This window comes from Scomber scombrus, chromosome 10 (genome assembly GCF_963691925.1).
Source record: "Scomber scombrus chromosome 10, fScoSco1.1, whole genome shotgun sequence".
Classification (NCBI taxonomy): Eukaryota; Metazoa; Chordata; class Actinopteri; order Scombriformes; family Scombridae; genus Scomber; species Scomber scombrus.
The window spans coordinates 14,700,570-14,726,527 of NC_084979.1; the positions used below are offsets into that span (position 1 = coordinate 14,700,570).

The following is a 25,958-nucleotide window of genomic DNA, read 5'->3' on the forward strand; positions in this document are numbered from 1 at the left end:
GATTCCTTCCCACAGGCTATACCCATAATCACAGCCAAGAGAGTTGTGTCACAGATAACATGTTTTTCAGTAATTCACCTGCATCAGTCAGTCATTTAACTTTGCATTTCCTCAGCTACCACTAACTTTGATACATGTCTCTCATTAAAACCAGATTATAAACAGAAGGAAATGTTCCACAGTGTCAGTTCAGTGTTTTATAACTCATATTCCTTCCACTGGCATATGTTTCTGTCTTAATAAAGGAATGGGTAAGAGCCATACATCTCATCCAACTCGTTATTTTCCCCATGACAAATAAGTTCGCTCTGAAGCGAATGCCAGAACATTACGTTTGTCCCTCTGTGCACTGTACATATAAAATCAGAAATGATTGAAGTCAACTATTGAACCAAGTGTGAGTCACAGGTTACATCTCCACTTGCAAGAAGAGGAAAGAGTGTACGATTGTGGGTGTGTTTGTATATGCTATATAATTACAAAATCAGTACTTACAAGATAAATATTTTATTTTGGTGTTAAGACTTGATTAACTTGATTTGTTAAATTATGACTGAGTTAGCTTTTGGGTAAAGGCTGAGATTGGGCATGTAGTGGTAGTGGTTAATGCTATTTAAAGCTACAGGAAGTGAACAAATCAATATAATATCAACCCATTTTCCTCCAAATTAAATTAATTACTAATCTGCATTAGCAAAAATCTTTTTCAAAGGCACTATAATGCCGCCCATTGTATGTTTCTGTTATCACCATTACAAGGAAACGGTTGCTTTTAACAAATCTGTATATTTCTTACTCCCAATGCAAAATGTTCATAATGAACATATCCACAAAACAGTAACATGTTTCATTTGTTTTCCTTCAATATCAGCTCCTAGACATGATGAACATTTTATGGTTATGTTTAAGCAACTCAAACCAATTTGGTTTAGGTTAGCAAAAAAAGTGCTCAGCAATGATATTTAATCCAAAATGTATTTGTAGAAGGATAGTAGTAGTAGTATACTGTATGAAGACATTTTATAGGAAACAGCGATGAAGCAACGTATTTGCTAAATTGTAAGAACAATCTGTTTACATTTTGATATGTGCAGACTCACTACTACCATTTAGTCCCAATAAAGCAGACAAAAAATAAGATAAAGAGGGGTTAAAGTTACATTTATGACTGAGCTAAGTGTTGGGTTGGGGGAAGCTGTAGTGGTGATGGTTGAAGTTTGGGTGACATGAATCAGTACATTGTCCTAACAAGTATAGCAATACATGTTTGTGGCTGGATGGAGTTGTAATTGGAAAACGGGGAGAGAAAGAGGGTGAGGTTTCAGGGAACAAAAATAAATTGAAAACACAATGAGGAGAAAGGAGGTCAAGAAAGAAAAAAAAGAATCTGGTAGATGGGAGGATGGGTAATAAATGAGGGATGAAGTGTGGAAAATAGGGAAAGGGGTGCTGATGTGCTTCTTAAGCAGGTCATTGGATGCAGTGTGCCTTGGGGGGGACTCGTTTAAGCATGGCTAACAGATTTCCTCAGTCCCTGCAGGAGCCACTCCTCAAAGCTGCAGTCCAGAAAGGCACTGTCATGTCAGGATACATGGGAAATGGAGCACATAGCCATTAAACATCTTCTGAGCCATTGTCAATCACTGGTGGGAAGGAAAACTCCATTACCCATGGGTACTGTTCAGCTATTCAAAAAAAACCAAGGCTGGATAAAACTGTACCCTTACCTGAATGCCATCAGGAACAGAAACAATCTACAGAAATCTATGCTTATCTGGGTTTCTGAATTGCTACTCCCTGACATAAGCGCTGTTGGGGCAGTTATGAGCAACACAAGTGAATGTTTTCAAAAGGGCTGATTTGTTCAGTTTGTAACCTGCGGACTATAACACCAACCATATCATCATCATCACCTTCTGCTGCAGCTAAATTGGATGTTGCAACACTGTTGAGTCTCAGCAGTAGACAAGGTGCCCCGCTAGAAGCTGCAGAATCAATACTTTTGTCCGCCATGTCTGCCTGAAGCTCCCGAGCCTCCCTCCTGCCTCTGATGTGGGGTGTGCGGCCTAGTTTACAGCATACTGGTGAACACTGTCTCTTGATCCTGCTCATCCTCTTATTCAGCACTGAAGGGCACCAAGCTCTGTAATCCACCGCCACCAGTCTCTGGCAGAGTTCATGGTCGACACCAAAGCCTTGCTGTTCACACAAACCCCCGACTGCAGGGGCCAGCGCCGCCTCATACTTCACACAGAGGCATACACACTGGACTTCACAGCCTCACACACAAACACAAGCTTCATAGTTCGGCAGGCCACTCAGAAAAAAGACACAACTGAGAAAGCTACGCACAAATCTGTGGATGCCAATGCTTTCAGGGCTTCATATTTTCCCAATTTACGCTGAAGCAGGGTCGATATTGCCATGTGTCTCACACTGACTTCAATCTACTCTCTGTGCTAGATCGCCTCCTTAATGACAGTAATTTCATTGAGGAAGCTCCCGGTCGTGTTCAATTACCCATCCAAGCACATGGGTCTAATCTTGCAGTGTAATGTACGATACAGATGGCTCTAGAAGGCAGACATATTCATCACCTCATCTTTGTTGGAATGCGCAAAATCCAGCAGAAGCATGTCACCTTTGAACAGGTGGAGAGGTAGACCTGAGTTTTCATTATCTGATAACATCTGAAAACTTGGGTCTGCAAAGTTAAATTTGTTCTGTTTGTCTGCTTGAGAGAGTTAAAAAAAAAAAAAAAAAAAAAAACACTTCCTCGCTCTGAGTGGCTCCTAATCTAGACACATAATTGTGCAAAATTAGATTGAAAATAGTAAAATGAAGACTCACCCTAGAGGTTTCTCCAGGCGACTGGCAGGAGAGCCCACAATCTCTCCAAGTGTGCAGTGGACCTGTCCCAAAAAGTCCTGCCATGTGAGGGAGCATAAAATGGGATGGAGAGAGACGTAGGTTGGGGCAAAAGGATGGGGGCGTTCAGGTGGATCACAGAAGGGTAACAATGAGAGTTGGTGAGGAGTTAAGCATCTTTATAAGCATTGTACAGTTATAAATTAAGACATCTGTGGCAGACACGTACGTTAAAGTCGGTTGGCTTCCAGGGTGGAGAAGAAGGAGGAGGAGGAAAAAGGAGGAGGAGGAGGAGGAAGAGAAAGAGACCAGGCAGCCGCAGTGACACAACAGAGCATATCATGGAACAGAAGGCACACAACTCAAATACCAGACTGTCATCAACCAAGTGCAAATAAGAAGAGCAAAAGTAGACATGTGAAAGAGCAGATAAGCAGCATGGAAACAGCAGAAGGTAAGTCTCAGAGTTGAAAGACAACATGAAAGAGTAAAAGAGAAGTAACGGCTGAAAGAGTTTCCAGAGCATGAAGGGTTTGAAAACACCACAATGCAAAAACACAATCATAAAAGCATCACAGTGACTGAGGCATAATTAATGATGGGAATTTTGGTAGTATGCAAACCAAGTGCTGCAAATATATTCTTTATGTGTCTGTTTAGTATGGAGCAGGAGCTTTTAGCATTAATGATGAGGGTTTTCCCAAGAGGTTTCTGGAGGGCTTTGGTGCGTATGTGTGTGTGTGTGTGTGTGTGTGTGTGTGTGTGTGTGTGTGTGTGTGTGTGTGTGTGTGTGTGTGTGTGTGTGTGTGTGTGTGTGTGTGTGTGTGTGTGTGTGTGTGTGTGTGTGGAAGGGGGTGATGTTAATTGACTAAAAACTATGCATTTTCCCATAACTATCATCAATCACAAAGCATTGGTAAAACAAAGCTTATAGTGAAGAGATCTGAACTGCGACCTTCTCATCCTCCCAAGTCAGCGAGCTGGCTACATTTTATTATCCATAGTCCTATTCTTATCCATCTGGTTCTTTATCAATATTCTTATCAGTTCTTTTTCATTACTAAAGAGTTGTTCTCTCAATATCTTTTTTTTTTTAAAGAATTCAGAACAGAATTATAATTTATTTATATTTAAATGTGACAAAATATCACGAGCAGCAATAGTATTAATAATAGTAGTACAACAGCAAAGTCACTACATGAAATCAATAATATCTCACTGGAAAGAAATATAAAGATGTCAGTAAAATAAATAATATTACTCACATCTAAATACTGCAAACTAAGCTAAACAATTACCACACACAGACAGCTTTAATTTGAGCCTGTTCATAACAATTCATTATTAACTTAACCAGTGAAAATATCACTTTTCTACATGCATGCATGATTCTAATTGAACAGGCTGGTTTGATAAAGTGCTTATTTACTTTATATTTTTTAATGCAGTTACAGGAACAAGCATCGTTGTCATCAACCTGAGTAGAACATTTATCTTTCACTTCACCTGTGTGTGGAAGAGCTTGTCCTGTGAAAAATCACTTGGGTGCTGCACCTAAGCCGTATAATAGTAGGAAAAACCCTGGAGAATAAGACACATTCAGTTTAATGAGCTGTTTGCCTGAATGTATGTTCTATTACAAAGCACTGTCCCCTTCCCCTTATTTTACAATAAATGCACTGCAAAATGCAATGTATATTGTTTTGAATAACTGTCTTGGAAATGTGTAATCTAGATTGCAAAAAAGCACTACGTACCACTATGGGAAATGTGCTGAAAAGCTTTGATAATAATGATGTGCAATGCTTCATTTCTCATTTTGAAAAAAGGTAATGAAGGTATGCCAGATGCAAACGAAACTTTGATTATCATAGCTCTGGAGGAATAAAATACCTCATTTTATAAATTGATGCAGGTGGAAGGTAATTCAAAACAAACAATATTTTGGCAGTTGAAGCATAATTCACTCATTATTCCAAGATATATTTGAGCATTCAGATGCCACAAACTTTGGTTTGCATAGAACCTAAATGTCAGACACATGCAAGGGTATTAGATCAAAAAAATATTAGAAATAAAGTGAAGCTCATGATCCACAAAAGAAGAAAAGTTCTTAACTTACATGTTTTGCGAGATCAGGACTTTTAGAATCAATATCGTATCTGAAATCACAAAGAGACCACAAATCACAGAAGCAACCATGTGGGCAAACCATCAGAAGACCTAACAAATTACTGACTCTCATAAAGGAAAACTGGCTGCAGTGTAGACATTTTCTGCCTGTCAATCACACACCTGGGTCAGTGGGGAAACAAAAGGGAGCAGCCCACGAACAAAATGTAAGCAATAATGTGACAGTTAATTAAGGAGGTCATTTTATACTATGAATGTAATTTCCGTTCTATGCCTGTGGGATCGTATTGAAACAATAGACCAATGCAGAGAAAGTTTTGAGCATTTGCCAGTCAAACTTAATGTAAAAGTAATTTAACTTCAGTATGCCTTGGCTCCCACCTCTGTGATAAAAGAGAGATGTAAATGAGTAACACTAATTGTGAGGGGATACACTCCTTCCTTTTCCCTTCCAGAGTCATATCATGATAGCATGCCAAATGACTTCATTAAGTGTCTCAAAATCCTTAGAGAGCTGCGGCTCGATCCCGGATACATCCTGAAAGTGCACCAGGGACTTCATGCTTGAAGTAAGTGGGGGGAAAAGCGTGGATTTCTGGAAGCATATCTCTTCCAGTTGAGGAGGGGGGGAGCAAAGGAAATTATCCTGACTCGGTTCTGGGAGATCTACAAATGAAACTGCACCTTCCTGACCCTCTCAATCGTCTGGCCTTTTCAAGAGGAGGAAGGCAGCTATATGTGAAAGAGTGGAGGATGTCAGGGGTCTTTGTGAGTTTTATGGGACTCGGTTTCAGACATTTGCTTTGCTCAGCAGCAGGGAGATTAAGAATAAAACTTTATATGAAATATTTATCACCCTTATACCCATCTCTCTTCAATGAATGAGTATTGAGACACTGCACCAATGAATAATTCCTCAGGAGAGAGACAAGTGAGAACGAGAGAAAAGTGACTTGAAGAGAGAAAATGAAAGACAGGGAAGAGGAAGAGGGAATGAAGTGATAGATGGGGGAAGAGGGAGAGTGGATGCGCAGAAAGATGTTAAGCTTGTCGAAGAAAAAAAGTATGATTTGGGGGACTGGGTTTGAAGAGGGCAGCGCATCTGAAACACACACACACCTCGATGCATGTCCTCAGAGGACCAGATCAAACAGAATAACTCACACGTCAAAGCGCAGGTTCTGCTTCTCCTCAAAGAAATAGTCCAGGATGTACTTCCTGACAAAGTCTGGGTTTAGCGTGTTGTCTATCACCTCTGTTCTCCCAAACTAGATCAGAACCAGGAGAGAAGGACAAAAGACAGACGAGAAAAATGTGAGCAGCGAGATGAGCGCAGATCTTTGAGAAAGCACATCATGCAGTCACTCAGAAACTATATCATACCAGATATGATAAATATGTCATACCATATCTATTGCTCTATTACCTCACCCCACCCCTGCTATGTTCTCCCCACAGCTGTGTGAATGCATGGCTTTGGATAAGCTCAGATTTGATTAACAGAAGTTAATGATGACACACTGGCAGCTCTTCTTCTCCACCTCTCCTCATTGTGCTGGGGTGGAGAAAGCCTGAGGAAACCACTTTATTGAGTCCAATTACACTCATTTAATTACCACGTTCACGCCACTGCCGCTCTCTGAACCACTTCAAAACAAAGGGCGGCTGATGGAGGGATGACAAAGGCAAAGAAAGCATTGACTTTCACATTTTGTCTTTACACGAGGGAACTGTCACAAATGGGGGGAAGATAGCAAACAATCACCTGTTGGTGTTAAGAGGGAAAATGGGAAGCCTCCTGCACAGATGAAAGTGTTACAGAGCAAGGCCTTTGGATGAGGTGATGTGCTGATAAAGAAATCAACAGACACACAGAGTGTGTTGCATCCCTTTGCACAAACACACATTAATTATATTCAGAATAAATAATTCAAAGTTAGAGAGATGATGCTAAGCTGCATAAATAAAATATCCTCAGTAGAGTGTTACCATAAACTGACACAGTGAATTAATAATAACAGTGTTAGGTCTTAATGAGGAGATGAAACAGCAGGATTACAGTCTCACACCTTTGTGATTACATCCAGTGGGGGTAAAACTCAACATGGAGCTAACAGGGGAGCCATGCAGAGTGATATTACAGCAGCAGAATATTTTTAACAAACGGACACCTGTGCTAATGCAGTGGCATGCCAGCTGGATTATGTGCAACATATAACAGTTTGAGGGAAAGGCTTTGTGGAAGTGTAACCTGCCATCAAACAAAAGTGTGTCTAAGCCTATTAAAGTTTAACAACCATGTGGCACAACTTTTTTTCTTTGCTTCCTCCCTGTCAGAAAGTGTGAGCACTCCACTCCAACAGATGGATAGGAAGAAAAATCTCCACAGTGAGGATGGCAGCTTACAACAATTCTAGCTTCAGGGGTCAATGAGCATATTCACTTTGGTCTCAGGCCAAACTTAACAAAGGAAGAGGAATGATCACCAAAGCAAACAATAGCCATCTGAGGAAATAAAAGATCTCCCAGTTCATATTATTCCTACCACACAGTCGCTTTACAGTCGGCCTATAAAGTCAGAAACACTTCGATTAACTGTCAACTCCCACAGAAAAAAAGCTGCTATGAGGATATCTGGGCACTGGAGGTGTGCCAGAAAATTCTTGGTATAAAGATTAACATCTAGGAGTTTGAGTGGGAGTGGAAAGGCCAGGATTTGCTTGAATTAAGGGAAGAAGTAATATTGTGTCAACTGCTCAGTTGAGTGAAAGTGGTAGTCATGCACTAGGAGAAATTACATTTGAGGGAGTTATAAATTAAGAATTTAAAGTAATGTGGTAACAGAATGATGGGCTGCTGCCATGGTTTGATATATTTGACCATGAAAGCTGACAAAAAACTAATCATGGGTGCACAGGTGTCATCAGGAGCTGATGAAGGCTTCCTATTGGAATCAAAAAACAATTCATCCATAACCATTTGGTCCAAATTATTCTTTTGATAGAGAAATGTGAATGAGGAAGCAGTCGATGGGAGAGTTTGTTCCACAGAGGAGTAAATGGATTACGTTTGGTGGCACAGTGAAAGGTGCTCCAACCGACCTCATCTACTCTCAGGAGTACAGAAACACATTACATGACAGAGTCGCAAAAGGGGAGCTTAGCTTTATCAATACTGCACAGCTTGACTCTGTTGCTCACAAAGCCAGCTGTCGTCTGCACCAACAACACAGGCCCATATCTCTTTCAGGGAGAGATGTTCAGGCAGCACCCACTGTTTGTAAGCTTGATGTGGGGCAGTGTAACCAGAGGTGATTGGTGTAGGAGGCTCTTCCTACCTGGAGAGTGCAGTTGTGCTTGATGCTCATCCACATTTCCATGTTGATCGGTGAAACTAGTCTTTGGCTTTAGAAAAGAATATCATTGTTGAGTTAATGTGAGCCAAAGCCAGCTGACCACCCTTGAAAGGCATGTGAGCAGAAATTATAATCAGCCACTAAGCCTAAGTATTATTTGCTCTCTGTGAGTACTGAAAAAAATGTATTTTATGCAAAATATTTATTTCAGCAGCAAATTAATTAAACAATCAATCAAACATCGAGCCAATCCATCAATCAACCATTCATATCAACTGTCCGCGTCAGCAAATTTATTATGCAGTCAGACTTGAAAATTCATTCATTAATATTATTATGGAATTTCTTTTTAATCAGGTAATCAAAATCGCTTTTGCAAGAGAGACCTGAGAACAAGAAAGAGAAAGAAAACAAGCCAGACAAACAAAAGCACATCAAAAATAAACACAGACATCACTAGATAGACTCGTGGTTTAAAATTGGCCAGGGAGATGGGACATTCAAATTTTGCAATCTTATGTAATTCACTGCATTTAACCAGTCATGAGATCTGATCTGGTGAGCAGAGGTTTTGATTTGGAGAAGAGAGGTTACATATTAAGGCAGAATTTGCAAAAGACAGTAATTTGTATTATATATTTTAGTTTAAATGTCATGCACTAGTCTCTCGGTGTGTGTGTTGTTGTTGTATATACTGCATGTGAGGATATCAAGAGTGAGGACATTTTTGGAAAGTGAGAGCATCTTGAGCAGTCTTCAAAGGGCTGGTTGAGGGTGAAGTCTAGGTTTAAATTAAAGCTAGGTTTACAGTTAGTATTAGGGAATATATTATGCGAGTGACGGTCCTCACAAATGTATGTTAAACAGTGCGCGTATATGTATAGGTGGGATTTAGTGCATCTCACTGGATTGAAATTCATGTTATTAACCTATGATATACCACTAAAGCTTATTTTTAGCTGACAGTCCTTACTTCCATTTCCCACCCATCAAAACACAGATTCTAACTGAAACCTTCACGTTGTATCCTGGTGCCGAATGTTTCCTGCTCTTAAATCAGTTGTGTCATATCACTGTGCAACAGCAGTACACCAAGATCTCTGCAGAGTGAATAAACAGAGCACTCTCATTCAATCAAAAATGATTTGAGTGTGAAAACAGCAGCAAAATATTTGTATCTGTCTTTCTGTTAGATAGAATGCATATAGATTGAATATATTATATATTTATTACGGCCGTAGGGTTGTGGTGTGTGTTTTTTCTTGTTCTTGCCTTTGTTTCTCTCAGATTACCACCCTTCACCCTTCCTACTGCTGTAGTGATTGTGTTAGTGCTCATTTGCCAACCCAGTCTCACATCAAAACGTATCACAAGCTACGTTGGTCCACAGTACAAAACGTTATTCCCACACCAGAATGCAGAAGAAAAACATGATTGTGCCACATTAACATGCTCAAATCCTATCATTCCAGGGAAGCTGCCCATGATGAGCGGGAAAAACTAGAGAGACTGCCACCACCAAAAAGACTTCTGCTTCGTTTGTTTGAGATCTATGTCTGATGATGGTTTGGCAGTGCCTACTGATGGTAAGCAGTGTGGTTACCGAACTCTGAGTTCCTATCTAAAATAGAAACACATCTGTCCTACATTCCTGAATGTCAGCGGGATGATGTAGTCAGCTTGCTTCACTCGTATCCCACTCTGTTCAAGAACATGCCATCATGTACCAATGTATTAAAACATGACATGGATGTCTGTACTACTGCTCCCATTAAACTGCATGCTTACCATTGCCCTGTAACAAAAAGAGAGATAATGAAGAAAGAGGTCAACTACCTAGTTAAGCCAAGCCCATTAACAGCCACTGGAGCTCACCATATTTACTGATACCTAAGTCTGATGCCAATATGAACCGAACCAAACCAAAAAACGTGAACCATAAAACCGTGATATGAACTGAACCACGGATTTTGTGAACCGTTCCACCACTACTACCTTGATGACGTGGTGATGTACTCCAATTACGGTAATTGGAGTACATCACACCAGTCAAACTGGCAATATGGATGGTGAATTACCATCCATATTGCCAGTTTGACTGTGGTGTGCCAACGGCTCACTGAGGCATCCTTGACCTTTAACCTACCAAGTATGAGTTTGGAAAGGCCACTGTCACTTACCTGGGGAAACTGATTTGTCATGAGCAGGTCCGTCCAACAGATGCAAAGGTCCCAGCTGTGCTGTCCTATCCAACTCCTACTACCAGATGTGAAATTCAGCCTTTTTTGGGCAAGATTGGTTCTTCTTCTATGGTGGTTTCTCCCTTTACCAAGTTGTGTAGCCCTGCTGCTTCTTTTATATGGAATGATGAAAGTCAATATGCTTTTGATGCTGCTAAGTCTTTCCTCTGCAGCGCTCCTGTCCTGCCTGCACCTAACTTCTCTCTTCCTTTCAAACTAAAGGTTGAGGCAAGTGCTTCTCGAGCTGGTGCTGTGTTGCTGCAAGATAGAGATGTGTGCCATTCTTTATGCTTCTTCATAGTCAAGTTGAAACATCATCAGCTGAACTACTCCACCCGTGAGGAGGAGACTTAAGCCATATGCCTCGCTCTTCAGCATATCAAAGTGTAAGACGGTTCCAGTTCATTTCTAGTGATAGTGTACACTGACTATAACCCTCTTGTTTTCCTAGCTCAGATGTATATCCTTAACCAGCAGTTGGATGCATTGGGCTCTGCTGGTGCGAGACTACAACCTTGAGATCAAGCATTAAAAGGGGGCAGACAGTGTTGTGGCTGACACGCTGTCCCATGGGTGAGGTAGTCTAAACTTTAATATATCCATTTACACATCTTTTGGTGTTGGATGCATTGACTATCTTGTGTACTTATGATGAGCTGAACTGGACACGTGGTATTACATTCCACATTTGTTATAAATGTCAGAGTCATGGATTACTCTTGAATTACAAACTACCTGTTTGCTCTTTTGGAGGTGTGGGCGCTCTTCCTGTTCTTGCCTGTGTCTATTCCCCTTTCCTCTTCCTACTGACATATATTACTCTCTTGGATTTATTTTGGCGAAGTAACATCTGTATGATTCTAAATTGACTGACTTTGGGCTTTGAAAAAATGTTACATGTGTATAAAGAATGGTCAGGTTTGCTTACACAAATATCACAGTGTAAAAAATCCTTAAATTAACCTGTATTCTCATTTGAAACATAATTTAAAATTGCCATTTCTCTGTATTTGCATTCATTAAGATTAAAGAGACAAATAATAATCCCTGAAGGACCGTCTGTCTTGTTATCTAATTAAGGCCCAGTGGCCAACAGCCAGGAGGGACTTTAATAAAGAGGCAAATCTTTATCGATACATGTAGCTGTCACCTTAATCAGCAAATCAGTCACAGCTAACGCAGTACTGACCAACGTGCGGATATTCGCAAGGTCAATTGCAAATGATTGGCACTCACAGCAGGGGGAGAGAGATAGGGTTCAGTTGTAAACAGGGATTGTGCTGCTGTGGGGAGGAGACAGGCTGATTGAGTTGTGCTGACAGAGGGATAGCTGTGATCTCTTACCTCTCGCCACTGTTTGCACTCCACGCCCTGGGTGTACAACACAACCACTGAGAAGAGAGGAGGAGAAAGAGAAAGGAAGAGAGATAGAGAACAGAGGAATACATTGTCACTAAACTCTCAATCAAGCATCATGCTTCTTCAAATAGTGTTTGTTTTGTTCTTTCTTTGCCAACATTAATCATTAATTATCCTGCCACAACCTGACAGCATAATAAAGTGCCAAGCTTGATGATGCTGCACTGCATCAAATTCAGAGTATGATGTCCACATGCAAAGAACAAAGCTCTAAAGCTTGAGGAAACACAATTTCTTAATGGTGGGATTCTCCTGATTTTTATTTGATTTTGTGACTTCAAATGAAGCTGAGGCTGGCAAACGTGATGTGACCTGTCATATATCCCAAGGTCCATCTTCAGGCAAATACAATACAGGGCAAGTGGGATATTTTTAAGTTATTTACACAAAGGGCTTGAACCTCCTCCCTATTATGTTAAATATAGGGAGTATCAAAGAAAATGCCTTAATGGCGGATCCCCATGTGTCCCACCAAAAGATATCCATTTTTATTCAAAGGCTAGCGTTTATACCCTGCATGCATTAAGGTACTTTCTGTAGCTCTCAGTGAGGAAAGGTTGTCACATTACTGTGCAAATGATATGCAGTTATTGAAGGAACACTTTCAAATAGCAGAGTAAACTGAATCAGAGTAAGCTCAGCAAAAGTAAAAAAGGAAAGCTTTGCAAAAGGAGAGGAGGTGTCATTGAACCATATTCTGGGTAAAATTTCCCCAAGGAAAAGCTAGGCATCATAAAAAGCTGGGAACTTACATGGGTCGGATTTGGAGAAAGTGTCTCGGTCCAAAAGATTCCTGTAAGAGAAGGAAGGATGGTTACACATCAAAACCCCATATGACTACAGCATATGCTGATATTAGTCCAATTAATGCAGCATAACAATTAGGAAATTCCATCTCCTGTAAGGTGTGTAAGGTATCTCATATGTAAATGCTTCCACTCTTGTGGAGTTCTATCAAAAAATCCCATAGCAAAGAGCTACAGGATAATTGCAAGGTAATCTTCACAGGTAATGGTTCACATAAACCATAATGTCCTTGAGTTTTAATTTTCCAGTGAGCAGTGCAATAGGCACATTAAAGCTCAGTAAAAGGACACAGAGGTAGGGGTGAAAACATGGGTGCTACTTATAACTGTTTGTCACTACAAAGAATTCAGAGCGCGTATCTCACCAAAGCTGCACAATCCTCTGCATTTATTCTCATGAGAGAAAATGATTAGATTTTTATCTGCATCAATGGATAGCCAACCATGATATTCTCATACCAGATTTTTTGTGCAGTAGTTCAGGAAGTTACAGTAACAATTTTCACAATTGTCCACTTCAAAATGAAGCATTCCTGACAGAATTCCCAAATGTGCACCTGGATGTGATTGATGCACGTGTTCTTTAGCCTATGGCCTGACTTTCCACAAAATTTAATTCAAATCTATTTCATTTTGACAAATGCTGCTAAGAAACAATCAGTTAAACAATATCCATAAACCGCAGCTTTGGCTTTCCTCTTTTACTCTTGCCCAGCAGCTCTATCTGCAGCATCCTTCTCCATAACATCTCTCCTCCACACACATACATATTTTATGTAGGTAACTTATCAACAGAAATATGTCATAGCTGAATAGTACATATGTGTGTGACAAATACTGAAGCTGTTGTTACAACTGAATAGGACCCATTGTTATGATTAGTTTTTTAATGGCGATTTATTTACTCACTTATTTACTTTACTTAATTAAGCTTTTATATGGTATTCTGACATGCCATTGTATGTGATGTTGCAAAGGAAGTACAACATTTCAGAGTTTCCAGGAACAGCACCAGGTTGTGCAGGTATTTTGGCGTAATAGTCATAGCCGGAATTATAGGTCACATGACAGAGACTTTTCCCAAAACACCATCATTACATATACCATGATATCATGAATGATACACTGTACTTTGTATTATCACAATTTGAGCCATTAGCTCCAATGAAATGTCTCAAAGAAGATAATTGTTGCCCCATTCATGTGTGCAAGGAGTCATCACTCAACCAGAGAAGGACTCTGATCAGAGCAGCAATAATTTGTAAATAAAATTAATAGACCAAAACAAAGATCTTGATGATCTATTTGAACTTTTTCAAGCAAAAACAGCAAACATTGTGGCTGTAGCTTCTCAAATGTGAAGATTATTGTCTCAAATTATTGTAAACTGGATATGTTTGTGTTTTGGGCTGTGTGACAAAACAAATAACTTGAAGACGTCACCTTCAGCTCTTGGGGGTCTGACATTTTTCTGTCTAATTGTGAAAATGATTTGCAGATTAAAAATAACTAAAAATATAAATTAGTTGCAGCCCTAACTCAAATACATATGTGGCAAAAAGTTATCTTAATACATCAATGACAACCTTGAAGAAAAACTGACATTTAACAGTAAATCAGTTCTGACACAGCACTGCAGTAGTGCAAAGTGAAAGTACAATCAAACTGTTTTTGCCCTGGCTGGCGGATTTGGCCTTAGGGCACAAAACAGGCCGCAAGAAAAAACTATGCATCTACATTGCCACGTTAGATTGAAAGCTCAATTAGCAACCACAAGAGTGTCCTGGAATCACTGCAGCCCTTGTACTGATAATGTCATGAATTTGATAGTTATTGTAAAGCAGTATATCTTCAGGAATTACACATATTCAGACCAGTTCTCATTCAGTCTCCCTCAGTCTGAACCACAATCAAAGAAAAAAAACTACTATTCCATATCAGAATACCTACAATAGTATTTCCCCACACCTTGAATCCTTAAATAAAACACCACCTTGTTCACTGTGGAGGAGCTATCCAATTCACTGATCATCATCAGAGTCGCAATCAGCATTAATATTATTCATGCCGTCTTTATTTTTAGCCTCTTCCAGACTGGAATATATGTGTTATTTTGGGAGACAAAGGGACATTTCCCCAACAAGTCATTCCCTTTCTTTTCCTCTGCCACTGTACAATCTAACACGGTAGATATAACCTTTAAAAGGTGAAGACTGTGCTACAAATGAGCCTCTCCATCAACTACTTCATTCAATATTTTAGATAAGAGCCATATTTCAGATGGTTTTAGTGATCTCATTAGCACAGCAGATCAGGGGAATGCAAAAGGCAATAAATATGTCTCGTTTCTAGTATTTCTCGCAGTGTCAATAAATAACTTGTATGCAGCTGAGAACAATCCTCCTCCCCTTAGGGGACAGCAGGAATTCAATGAATATAGATGAGATTTCAGGCCTGAATCCAAGCAACAGGACATCATTCATGTACATGTAATTCTGAATTCCTGGACACAAAATCTTCCGTCACAGGGATACGTGGGGGGATAAAAGATGCGGCTTTTTTGGGTATTAGCCTTGGGCTGACCTGACTACAGTTGGAACATTGTCAGTGTAATTATCATTGGAGATAACAAAGCCATCCATGACTAACTGCCTCTTTGTATCCACCTGTTACTGTCTGGCATCCATTACCCTCTGACAATTGGCTTGTCCATCACGTCGTCCCATCTCTCAGTACAGAACAGAATGATCCATGTGAAAAAAAGGAAAATGGGAAAACATCCTGTTTCACTTTTGCATGTTATTGCAGACTACGAGCTGTTATTTGAGTTGTTGAACTACACTTTGCTCCCGCTGAACATTTTTACTCCAAGAAGAAATAATTGGTATATATTTATAAACCAATACAAATTAATCCACCATCTTACTGTGCACATGGACAGAGTACACACAACGGTGCCACAGGATGGGTATTAACATTTCAGATAATCCGTCTGCTGTCACTGAAGTAATGCTGCCTATTTCAAAAGTTAACTCCTTCTCTCTACACATCTCAGTGGGATAAGAGAAGATCATTATCCTGAAACCTGATGTAGAAAAAGTTTGTTGATGAAGATGATGTTCATGGAAAGTAGGACAAAAGTAATTAGAAGCACCACTTCTCATGTATCAGCCATGTCTCATACCGTGGCACTTTGACTATCTAATTTGAAATATGTGAATGATGGCAAACATCGTTTTTCTTATTCCTTTTGATCTCACCACCTTCTTTAAAACTCTGAGTGCAATAATCTCCTCTTGTCATAGGAGCTTTTAATATTTTATCACATTTGAAGTAAGAGTCTGGAAAGTATTATTAGATGTAGAACAAACAAAACTATAAGAAACTGAATTCGATCTCACGTGAGAAAGAAAAAAAATCTCAGTCTAATAACTTTCTTTCTCTGCCTAATCATCCCTAACAAAGTAATGTTTGTTTATTCATCAGTGAATTAAGCTTGTAGATTGTGATTATGCACACTTTAATTAATAAGTAAGGCAGTACCTGGAAAAGCTGTTGAAGCAGTTAAACATTGAATTAGTGTCACATAACTGATTAATGTGCTCTGCACACAAATCTGCCAACCTTCTCTGGCTGTATAAATGTATCAAAAAGTGTTTAGTTTGGCTAAAATATTGATAAATGTTTCCAATACTGGCCAAGGGTGAAGAAGGTTTGACCTCTAAAATGTGGCTGGCTGCTAAACTCTGCTGCTAAAATTTCAGAGAATATATAAGAAGTGCACGGTCCCTCTCGGTCAGGTCACTGGAGATATTTCAGCAGCTCCTTGGTCCATGTGGCTGATCATTAAACTAAGAAATGCGTGAATTAATTCCTGCACCCATAGTGCCTTATTGTCAGCAGTCCCTTAATTCTCCACCACTTTCTTAGAGTTGTCGAAATCATAATTGGCACCTTGGAGAAATCACATCTAATTCAGCAGAAAGTGGTTTTAAATACCCTTGAAACTGGCAGGCAAATTCCAGTATGAGCTGCTGCCTCATTGGCTCTTAAAAGGACACAGCAAATGCAATCTTGAAAGTCAAGTCTCTGACTGGGTTAGACGAAGGCAAGTCTCTATACTACATTAGAGACAATGGGAGATGGCTGGGTGAAGGGTGGTTTGAATTTCCAAGTCTACTCTGTCACTTCACTTTCGCTCCTGCCCTCAGGTAGTCTCTCTTTTCACTGAGGACAGACATTGTATTCCCACATAGAGTCAGTAGTTCTACTTTTTATCTAATACACCCATAGGCAGCTTCTCGGGGGTCAAAGAGTCAGAGAACCAAAGAGGGGAGGTATATATGGTTCTGCAGAGGTCAACTGACCCTTTATAAACCAGAGGAATCACCTTAGTTGGACAAAAATATTCCTGCTTTCCTTGAGGGTATTTTGTAATTCATAAAAATGTATGTACAGTACATTATAGAGGAAAGGTCATCAGATACAGGCATGTAGGGAGCTCCTGCACTGAAATTAAAGACGACAAATTTACACAACTGATAAAATCTGCTGAACTCCTGAATTTCATTATAAAAAATTATCTCTGTCCGCATTGCATAACAGAATTCTTCGTGTAGTGACAGATAATGATGCCAGAGGAATGTTTCTTTTGTCTGGATCTCAAGACGACCCCCCCCCCCATTACATTCAACATGCAATCTGGTTCCTTTATTAGTGACAGAGCCATCTGCTGACCTTCACTGTGATGGCACCAGGTGTCTTCTCCTCCTCCATCTGTTTAATTATTCAGTTTCTGTTCAACCAGCGATCTCACCGGGTCGACAATACCAGCAGCAGATCACTCCCTGGGCGGCCGTCTTGTAGGTAGTGACAGAATCTCAGTCGTAAAGCTGCTCTTCTGGTAGTATAATGAATGAGAATGCACATACACTGTGACTCCCTGGTTCGGTTTGGCTTTTGGTGTGTGACTAATGCTCAACCTGGGAATAATATCCCTGCTAATTGCACACTGTGACAGCTCAGGGTTTGGTGCAGAGAAAGGGTGTTTTTATCTTCTTCTTTTTTTTTTTGCAAGGAGCTGGGAGAGATGCGCATACTGATTCAATACAGCTGTTATAACCCTGGCAGAGCACTTTGCACTTAGCCTACCGTGAATTCCCATCAATTTCCCCTCATCTTTCTGTTCCAAAAAAAAGTGTGGATTCAGTCAAGTGTGAAGAGGAGACAGCAGGGTCAATCTCAATAGTGATCTTAATAATATATATATAACACTGTATAACACTAATAATATAAGTGAGGGATGAGATGGATGCGAGCATAACACACAGGGTGTTGTCTTTTTGGTGCTGACCCAGATGGCTGGAAGACACAGACAATATGATCTGTCTGTTCTGCTGCAGAGCCCAGTTCTATATCACAGCACAGTCTGAGGCAAGACTTAGGTACAACATGTAAAATGCCACGCCGATAAAATTAAAACAAGCTCACTACACTGTAAAATGCATCTTTTAACAGCAGGCATGTGGGAAATCACACCATGGAAATGCTCAAACAATTAATCAGTCAAGATCCCTTCAAACACCACATCACACAACCAATCTCACAGAAACTCATCCCAATTGTAAACCTAACGGGTGGCGACCAATTTGGTTATAAAATTGGGTTTAATCCATACTGTGTCTGTCCTTTTCTTGTTCCTAGTATGACATCGACATGTAGAAAACAAAAATCATTGGTTATATCTAAAACAGCTATTATTATCAACAAGCAAACTGTGTTCTTACAACTTGAACACCAATCATGAGCTTGGTTGATGATGTCAAAAGTACGGCCTCACATGTTCCATTTAACCTTCATCCTACCAACATATTTAACATACATGGACTGACTGGGGCCCCTGTGGACCCCAAGAATAAACTATTGAAAGAAACAATCAACATAGCAAGATTTACTTCAAAATGTATTTCTTCTAAAAACATTATTCCTTATGCAATTAACATCATCTAAAAAAAAAAAGTCATTATTATTTTAGGAAAGTTACAGTTCATTTTCATATTGTGTAAAATCTTCTGTCATCAACAGAGCACGAGGAAATCTGTGTCTTCTGCATCTGTGTCTGTCTCATTCAAAATGACTGACACCCCCCATTAGTGTGTGATATTTAAAATTAGGACCCTTGGCAAACATAATTGTATTTGTAATTATCAAACCTGGTGTTTCAGCTCTACACAGTTGTGTAGCAAAAGCACACACACACACACACACACACACACAGGCAGAAAATGTCCCTTTTGGCTACTGTATAACATAGCCACTCAAATGTACCAAACAGAAGGATTCCCAGCTCAGATACGTTAACAGAAATAACAATAAGCTGACAATGAGTAGCTTGTTTAGGCCTGCATTTATGACTGTCAGCAAGAGAGACCTTCAACATATGCAACATTATGTGCTAAACTCGTCGCTGAGCACCCTGTCACATTGTGTACGAATCCGCCTCCAGCTCTCACATCTTCCAGACAAGCTGTGATGTTAGGTCAAATATCCCCCGACAAAGAAATCTACCAACATACTCCTCTGAAAATAGTGACAAAAGCCGCTTGGTACGTTTGAGCCAAGAGGGACTGGCTTGATTCCTTATCGCTGCACCACACTCTTGACTTTTCTTGTCTTTCCAATCAACACTTTCAGATGACAGAGGCCACATGCAGAGTGTCATACACCATTGGCGTTGCACCACAATTGTGTTTCCATGGGATCCCCCTCTACTGTCATACATCCCAAATGAGAATATATTAATATCACTGACACCAACACAAGCCAAGTGTCTGGGATCCAAACTCATTTTCACTGTGTCAGGGGTTCATGCATAATTATACGCTTCATCGACCTGTGAGACTCGCCTGCTGCAATCTTTACATCCCCAAAATTGGAAGGAAAAAAAATTCTGCCTCTCTTGGCACCCTTGTGTCTCTAAGCCACGATCCCCAAAACAGATGTGACACATCACTTACAGACACAAGTCATCCTGCAAGATAAAAGCTGAGAGCTTGCCCCAGGTCAGTCTTAACCCAGAACACGATATGAAAAGAACGGCACAGTAAAATCACTGCAAATTGAAATGTATCTCTTACAGAGAAATCTGTTATTAATATTTTATGTTCTTGCACAATGAAAACTAGTTCAACTCAAAGTTGCTTTCTGCCAGGGCAAAACAAAAGGATGTTTCCACCAGAAAAAAACAGGTTGCAGGGTTTGATTGAATGGGGAACCAAGACTGAATGAGATCAACAACTATTAACACAACAACAACAAACTTACAGGCCACAGCAACACAATCAAGTAATCAAACAATAGGTTGGTTGCACTGCTTGCATCCGAATTGCTCCTCTCAAGCAATTGTTTTTGACAGATTGCCACACATCCTAATCGTCTTGATGACTTTATTAGGCTTCCCTCCTTGGCTGCAATGATTGCCTGAGGAAGAGTTCAGATCAAGAAGTTTTCAGATTGACCCCAGGGAACAGCAATCAGTGGCCTCATGCGCCAGGGATCCTCTTCTGCAGGCATTTCTCACAGGATGCAGGCAGTCATGTGACCTCTTGTGTATTTCAGCAGGTAATGAATCCCTCGGGAACTGAGTGGCCTGGTTGAGTTAGATCCCCCCAGCTATGGAATGCATTGATTGGATGCAGGGCTACTCTAACCAATCTATCACTGCAAATGAGTGGTTATAGTAAGCTCCAAAGCAATAGCGCAGAATAGGAGGGGACAGCCAAGATGCAGCATTTTTGTCCTCATGAAATGGCCAATGGTGGCTGATTAAGTTCAATGTTTAAGCTGTCAGGTGGGAGGGTAAAAACAGTGGAAAATGGGGGGGTGGCTTTGTCAGCCCATTTCACTTTTAATAGCATACCTGTGGTGTGTTCTGATACGTTGCAGAGGGCCAATAATCTTTTATAATGTTTCCTCTGTTGAGCTGTTTTTCGAATTAGAGTGAAATAAATCTAAATCTTGGCTTTTCATCAAATCATTCTGCTATTTTATTTCCCTTCATTTTCTTCTAGATTATATCACAAATGAGATGCCTAAAAGTAATCATTCAGAAGCAAGAAATAAGCCCCCCCCCCATGTTCCGATAAGGGTTGTAAACCTTTGTCAGGGTTGTCAAGCTTATCAGCTACAAGGGATTCTCCTCACTCACTATGGTCACAGCAGGACATACAGTAAACAAAGTATTTACAAAGCATTACTAACATCCTGTACATGGCTCTGTACTGCGATGAACCAAAGAGAGAAACACATTCATTAGAGGATGTGTCAAGCCTTTAGGGGCGTTGTGGTTTTTGTCCGTGTGCACATTTTTCCAACATTCATTATCAAAAGTGTGCTTCACAGTGGAACCACAGAGCCACTGTTTCCCTAAAGTCATTGAACATGGGAACTCTGAGACGGTCTGGTAAGCTGAGATATAGAAAGGGCACGTTCTACAATCCAGCAGGACTCACACTCACTACTTTGCTCATAATTAAAGCATGATGTAGCAAACGGCATAGACAACTCATGAAATATTCATCAGAGCTGCTTAAATATTAACTAATGAACACACTCATTACTGACACGTAAGAGTTGGGATCAAGCCTGTAAAAGCACCAGGGGACCACTGGCCCTCCACCACTGAACTGTGTTCAATGGCAGGAATAGAGGCCACTTGAGTTTGAAGAGCCATCTTATGGCTGAGTTGGAGTATATAGCTTTCGCTGCTAAGAAGCAGATGCTTTGGGCTCAGCTCACTGGCTGACCTGTAAACAAAACCAATCAGAGCCATGAGAGAACATACAATGTGCTATCACAGCAAAATGCACCTGTTTTGATAAGGGGTTGTCTGCCTCAGTCCCTCCAGTTTGTCAGGGGGCTTGCTGTATTATTGGCAGAGGGTTATGAGAAGGCCTGTAGGGCTGCACGCCACAATTCAATTCCATATGCGCTGCAATCTCAGAGCTTTCAGGCTTACTAAATCAATTACACAGAGTTGTGGAGCCTGTGCCTCTCACTCACATATACCCATTGTTTCCTGGATGAACCAAATACACACTTGCTGATAGCTGGGGGAGTGGCGGCATGCATGGCTGTGTATCTCATATACTGTACGTTCAACTTTTGAGCAGTCCTCAGAGGTCAAACATGAGCTACTGTAGCAATTTCCACAAGTCACAAGGAAGAAAATAGGACCTGAAGTCTTTGAATCTAAAGTAGATAATGTATCAAGGCCCAGTGAAAACTGTAATGATTTTTCTTCTCTATCAAACCGAGTCCTGGAGCAAGTCTTTGTTTTGGAGCGACACTAATGACAAACAAGGGAGCTGCAGATCGACAGCCAGGGGGCATCAACACGGATCCCAGCTTAAAGTATGAAGGTCTGAAGAAAAAAAAACACGAGGGAAGCACGAGTCCAGCTACTACTCACAACATGCCCCGCAATGGAAAAACACACATATACAGTAAATACACACAGGAAAGCCCACAGCTTATATATACCACACACACACACACACACACACACACACACAACTGGATATTTACATATTTATATATTAGTATAAACTAAATACCCATCTTAAGCTGCACTCAACCTCTCTGGTGAATGAAGATTAGCTTGTTTTAAAATGTGTCTAATTAATTAATATCCAAAATGGGTAATAAGATCAGGTACATTGTAAGAGCAGTGTTGGGTTTGTTGTACAACTTGAGAATTTTCAAGTGGATGATGAAGCAGAATTTACAACAATAGACAATCAATCAATTTCCCCCTACAGATAGCTGACTGAGTGGATGGAGATTTTGAAAAGAATGTAGATGGGGAAGGGGAGGGAAGAAAAATGTGGCTGCAGGATGTTTGGTTGATAAATCCTTCTTGCTTTATGTATATTAAATTCTAAACTCTCTGCCGGAACAGTGGTGCATATTTGAACACGTCATTTACATGTATACAACACTGACATAGCCAGCAGGTGCAAAGAGGCAAACACTGTGAATTATGGAAATATGATGCACGGGTGGGGAGATCTTTGTAACACATATGAACACCAGTTTCAAAGAGAAACGTTATTTAAAACGGCACCAACTGTTTCTGTCGATCTATATAAATCCACTATATTTTGCAGCAGTAGACAGTAAACACTGACTCTCCCTGCAACCAGCGCTGCCCCACCCTAATCAGCCGAACCACTTGCCATCATCGTGGTATTTGGGGAGTTTTGTGAGGGTTCAGTTGAAAGCTAATTGAAAACGAGGAAAGAACAATTGAGCTTTCACTCTGGTGTTCACATTCCTGTGACAAACTCGTGTCGCTTTCTGAGCCTGTCAAGCAGTTCACAGCCAACAGTACACACCGCCTCAGGGGAAACCTCCCAGGCACGCCAATAAACTCTACCGCGGCGATATCTACTGTGGCACGCGACTTGGCGCGCGCAAACACACACACTCACAGAGAGAGAGAGATAGAGATAGAGATAGAGAGAGAGAGAGAGAGAGAGAGAGAGAGAGAGAGAGAGAGAGAGAGAGAGAGAGAGAGAGAGAGAGAGAGAGAGAGAGAGAGAGAGAGACCCTGATTCATCTAAATAGATGCTACAGACTAAATATTTATGATAAACAGGGCAAATAAACAAAAGCTTAAAAGTTTAGGGATGGTCAGATTTGCAGCATTTGTCTAACTGTGATTGGTGGATGCTGGACATTACTGCAATGTTATTAAAGTGCTGTGTGAATTTTCTATACAAATGTTAAGTATTACAATTAGATCCGTATTTTTATTTATCTTTTTTAACTGTTGCAAAGATTTTACCCACACTATTACTATTGTAATTTTATATTTCTTTAGTTTTACAGCTATTCCTCACAATTTTGAACGCGGTTCTGGTTTATGTTTTTGAGCACTGAGATGTTTAGTGGCACATTATTCATCACAAACAATGGTGCTTCTCACAGCAAAACACAGCGAAAGCGCGCAGAGCTTCCCAAAGCCTGGCGCAGAAACAGCATCAGCGGCGCAGAGGTGCACTCACCTGCAGGACACGGTGATCTCCACTTTGGTGGCCGGGATGCTCCCACTGATGGGGTCTAAGTCTCGGACCGTCGCCGTGGCCTCCACTTTGTCCATAACGTCTCCCTCCATACTAGCGGGAGACCCAGGCCAGCTCCCCGGGCCGCGAGAGTCCCTCTGAACCTGGAGAGCCGACGGTGGAGACCCGGAGCGCAGCCGACGAGCGAGCAGGAGAGGATGTGGTCCAGATAAACCTCCTAAGTACTGTCCATCGGACGGGCAACAGCATGGAAAGTTTAATGGGAGGCTGCAGCAACGAGGCGTTTGAATTGACTACACTGGACTGCCAGGACGCACCAGAGCCAACTCCGCTCTCCTGTTCTCTTGGCACAGAATGAGCTCTTCTGCCAGAGGAGAGCCTGAAAAGTAAAAGCTGTGAACTCCACCCCTCCTGCCTGCATGCTGCTACATGCGAGGCTGCGACTGACACTCGTTGCAGATTCAATCCATCGATCTGTGGCTGGACCGATCGTTATTTGGCTCCAAATTGGTTTAAAGAGCTACTAAACACAAAATAAATAAGCACTGAGGTGCGTGAATATTACCTCGGGTTGTATTTTTCCTTTTTTGTTTGTTTTAACAAATTAATAGGTGAAAGGTGTGTGTATGAAATTGTGCCGGTTGTTTAAAGTGCAAATGTCTAGCTTTTTCGGTTTAAGAACCCTAAAGAAGTAAAATATCGCCTTCAATTAATGACTAAATAAAATGTCCAAAATGTTCAAGCTGCACCTTCACGTCGATTGAAACGGATGAATGGTTTATTGTCGCCCAGTGTAAGAAGAAAAAAAACATCAGTTCCCCCACAGCCTTCAGCTTTTGTTACTAATTGAAAGGCTGTCAAGTGATCTTTCAGCATCTGGACAGCTCCTCAAACTCCTGCAGCTTCAGTCACAGCCTCGTTCCTCATTTGTAATGATGTTTTGTTTTCTCTCCACACATATACCTGCGGTATATGCATTTCTGACGGTATGGGTGTTCTGTGCTCTCCCAGGGGAGCTTTATTTCCGTTTCATCGTTTTCCTGATTGAACAACCGGATGAAATGTGGAGGAATTCAACCTGTCAGGCGGATAATTCAAAGCTAAACTGCTGTGGAGATTTTGTGGGAACTGTGTGTGTGTGTGTGTGTGTGTGTGTGTGTGTGTGTGTGTGTGTGGTCAATGTATTCCTAATGTTGTGGGGACATAACTCTGTTAAATGTAGGGACTCACTCACCCGGACATAAGCAAGTCCCCTTAATCTATCGTTACATAATTGATTTTCGGGTGAAGGTTTGGTTTAAAGTTAGGGTATGTTAAGGGTTATATTAAAGTCCGTGTAAAGTAAGAATAAATATGTGTTCTGAGTTTGACAAACCACAGAAAAGTGTGTTGTTAACCACCCTGCCAAATTTGAATGATTAAAAAAATCGCCAAATATATGAAATTAGGCTTCAAAGTTGTGTAAAAATCAACCTCTTTCTCTTCTCCCAAATGTAGCCGATGCTTTTCTGCGTTGTGTTATGTAGTTAGGAAGTGAGACGCACACTGGGGTTGAGCATCTATGGGAGTTTATTATTCAGAATAAAGAAAAAAAACAGGCGTCACACACACAGAGCCACACTGCAACTCTCCACCACTCAGCTCCGAGCACACATAGCTCTAACTTTGTATATTACACAAAATATGCAGCATAACTCATACTGTATTAAAATTAATGTGAAAATACAATGCACCATGTAAAACAAAATCAAACATACGTAAAATCAGGACTCAAAGTGTAATGAAATGATTTCCCACATGTTCCACAGTCTAAAAGAATTAAATAATTCACCCACATTAGCTCATTTTTTAAAGTGCAAAAATATCAAAAAATGAACTGAATTAGACAAATAGCATACCTTCAGAATAAAGAAAAAAACAGGCATCACACACACAGAGCCACACTGCAACTCTCCACCACTCTACAGGGAAAAAAAAGTAAATTAAAATTCACATAACCACAATAAAACGTCACGTCACATATGAAATTAAAGCCGCAAGCGGCGATGGCGGG

The 25,958-nt window shown here is 40.6% G+C and overlaps 1 protein-coding gene across 1 annotated transcript; it reads right to left on the reverse strand.

The window, feature by feature from the left end:
• Positions 1–2,846: 2,846 nt before the first annotated feature.
• On the reverse strand, positions 2,847–23,982 carry cpne5a (copine Va). Its single transcript, XM_062426885.1, has 6 exons — positions 23,888–23,982; positions 12,768–12,808; positions 11,941–11,987; positions 6,166–6,269; positions 4,991–5,030; positions 2,847–2,927 (listed from the first exon to the last, which is right to left on the reverse strand). The coding sequence occupies exons 1-6, from the start codon at positions 23,980–23,982 to the stop codon at positions 2,847–2,849; spliced, it is 408 nt and encodes a 135-aa protein (XP_062282869.1).
• Between the last annotated feature and the right edge of the window lie 1,976 nt (positions 23,983–25,958).

Bases quoted from the DNA above. Each gene is read 5' to 3' on its own strand.
- cpne5a (XM_062426885.1), bottom strand. From the start codon at position 23,982: ATGGACAAAGTGGAGGCCACGGCGACGGTCCGAGACTTAGACCCCATC. The intron at 6,270-11,940 runs GTAAGAGATCAC...GTTCTGATCTAG, and splicing joins AGTGCAAACAGTGGCGAGAG to TTTGGGAGAACAGAGGTGAT. The intron at 5,031-6,165 runs GTGAGTTATTCT...TTGTGATTTCAG, and splicing joins CAGAACCTGCGCTTTGACGT to ATACGATATTGATTCTAAAA.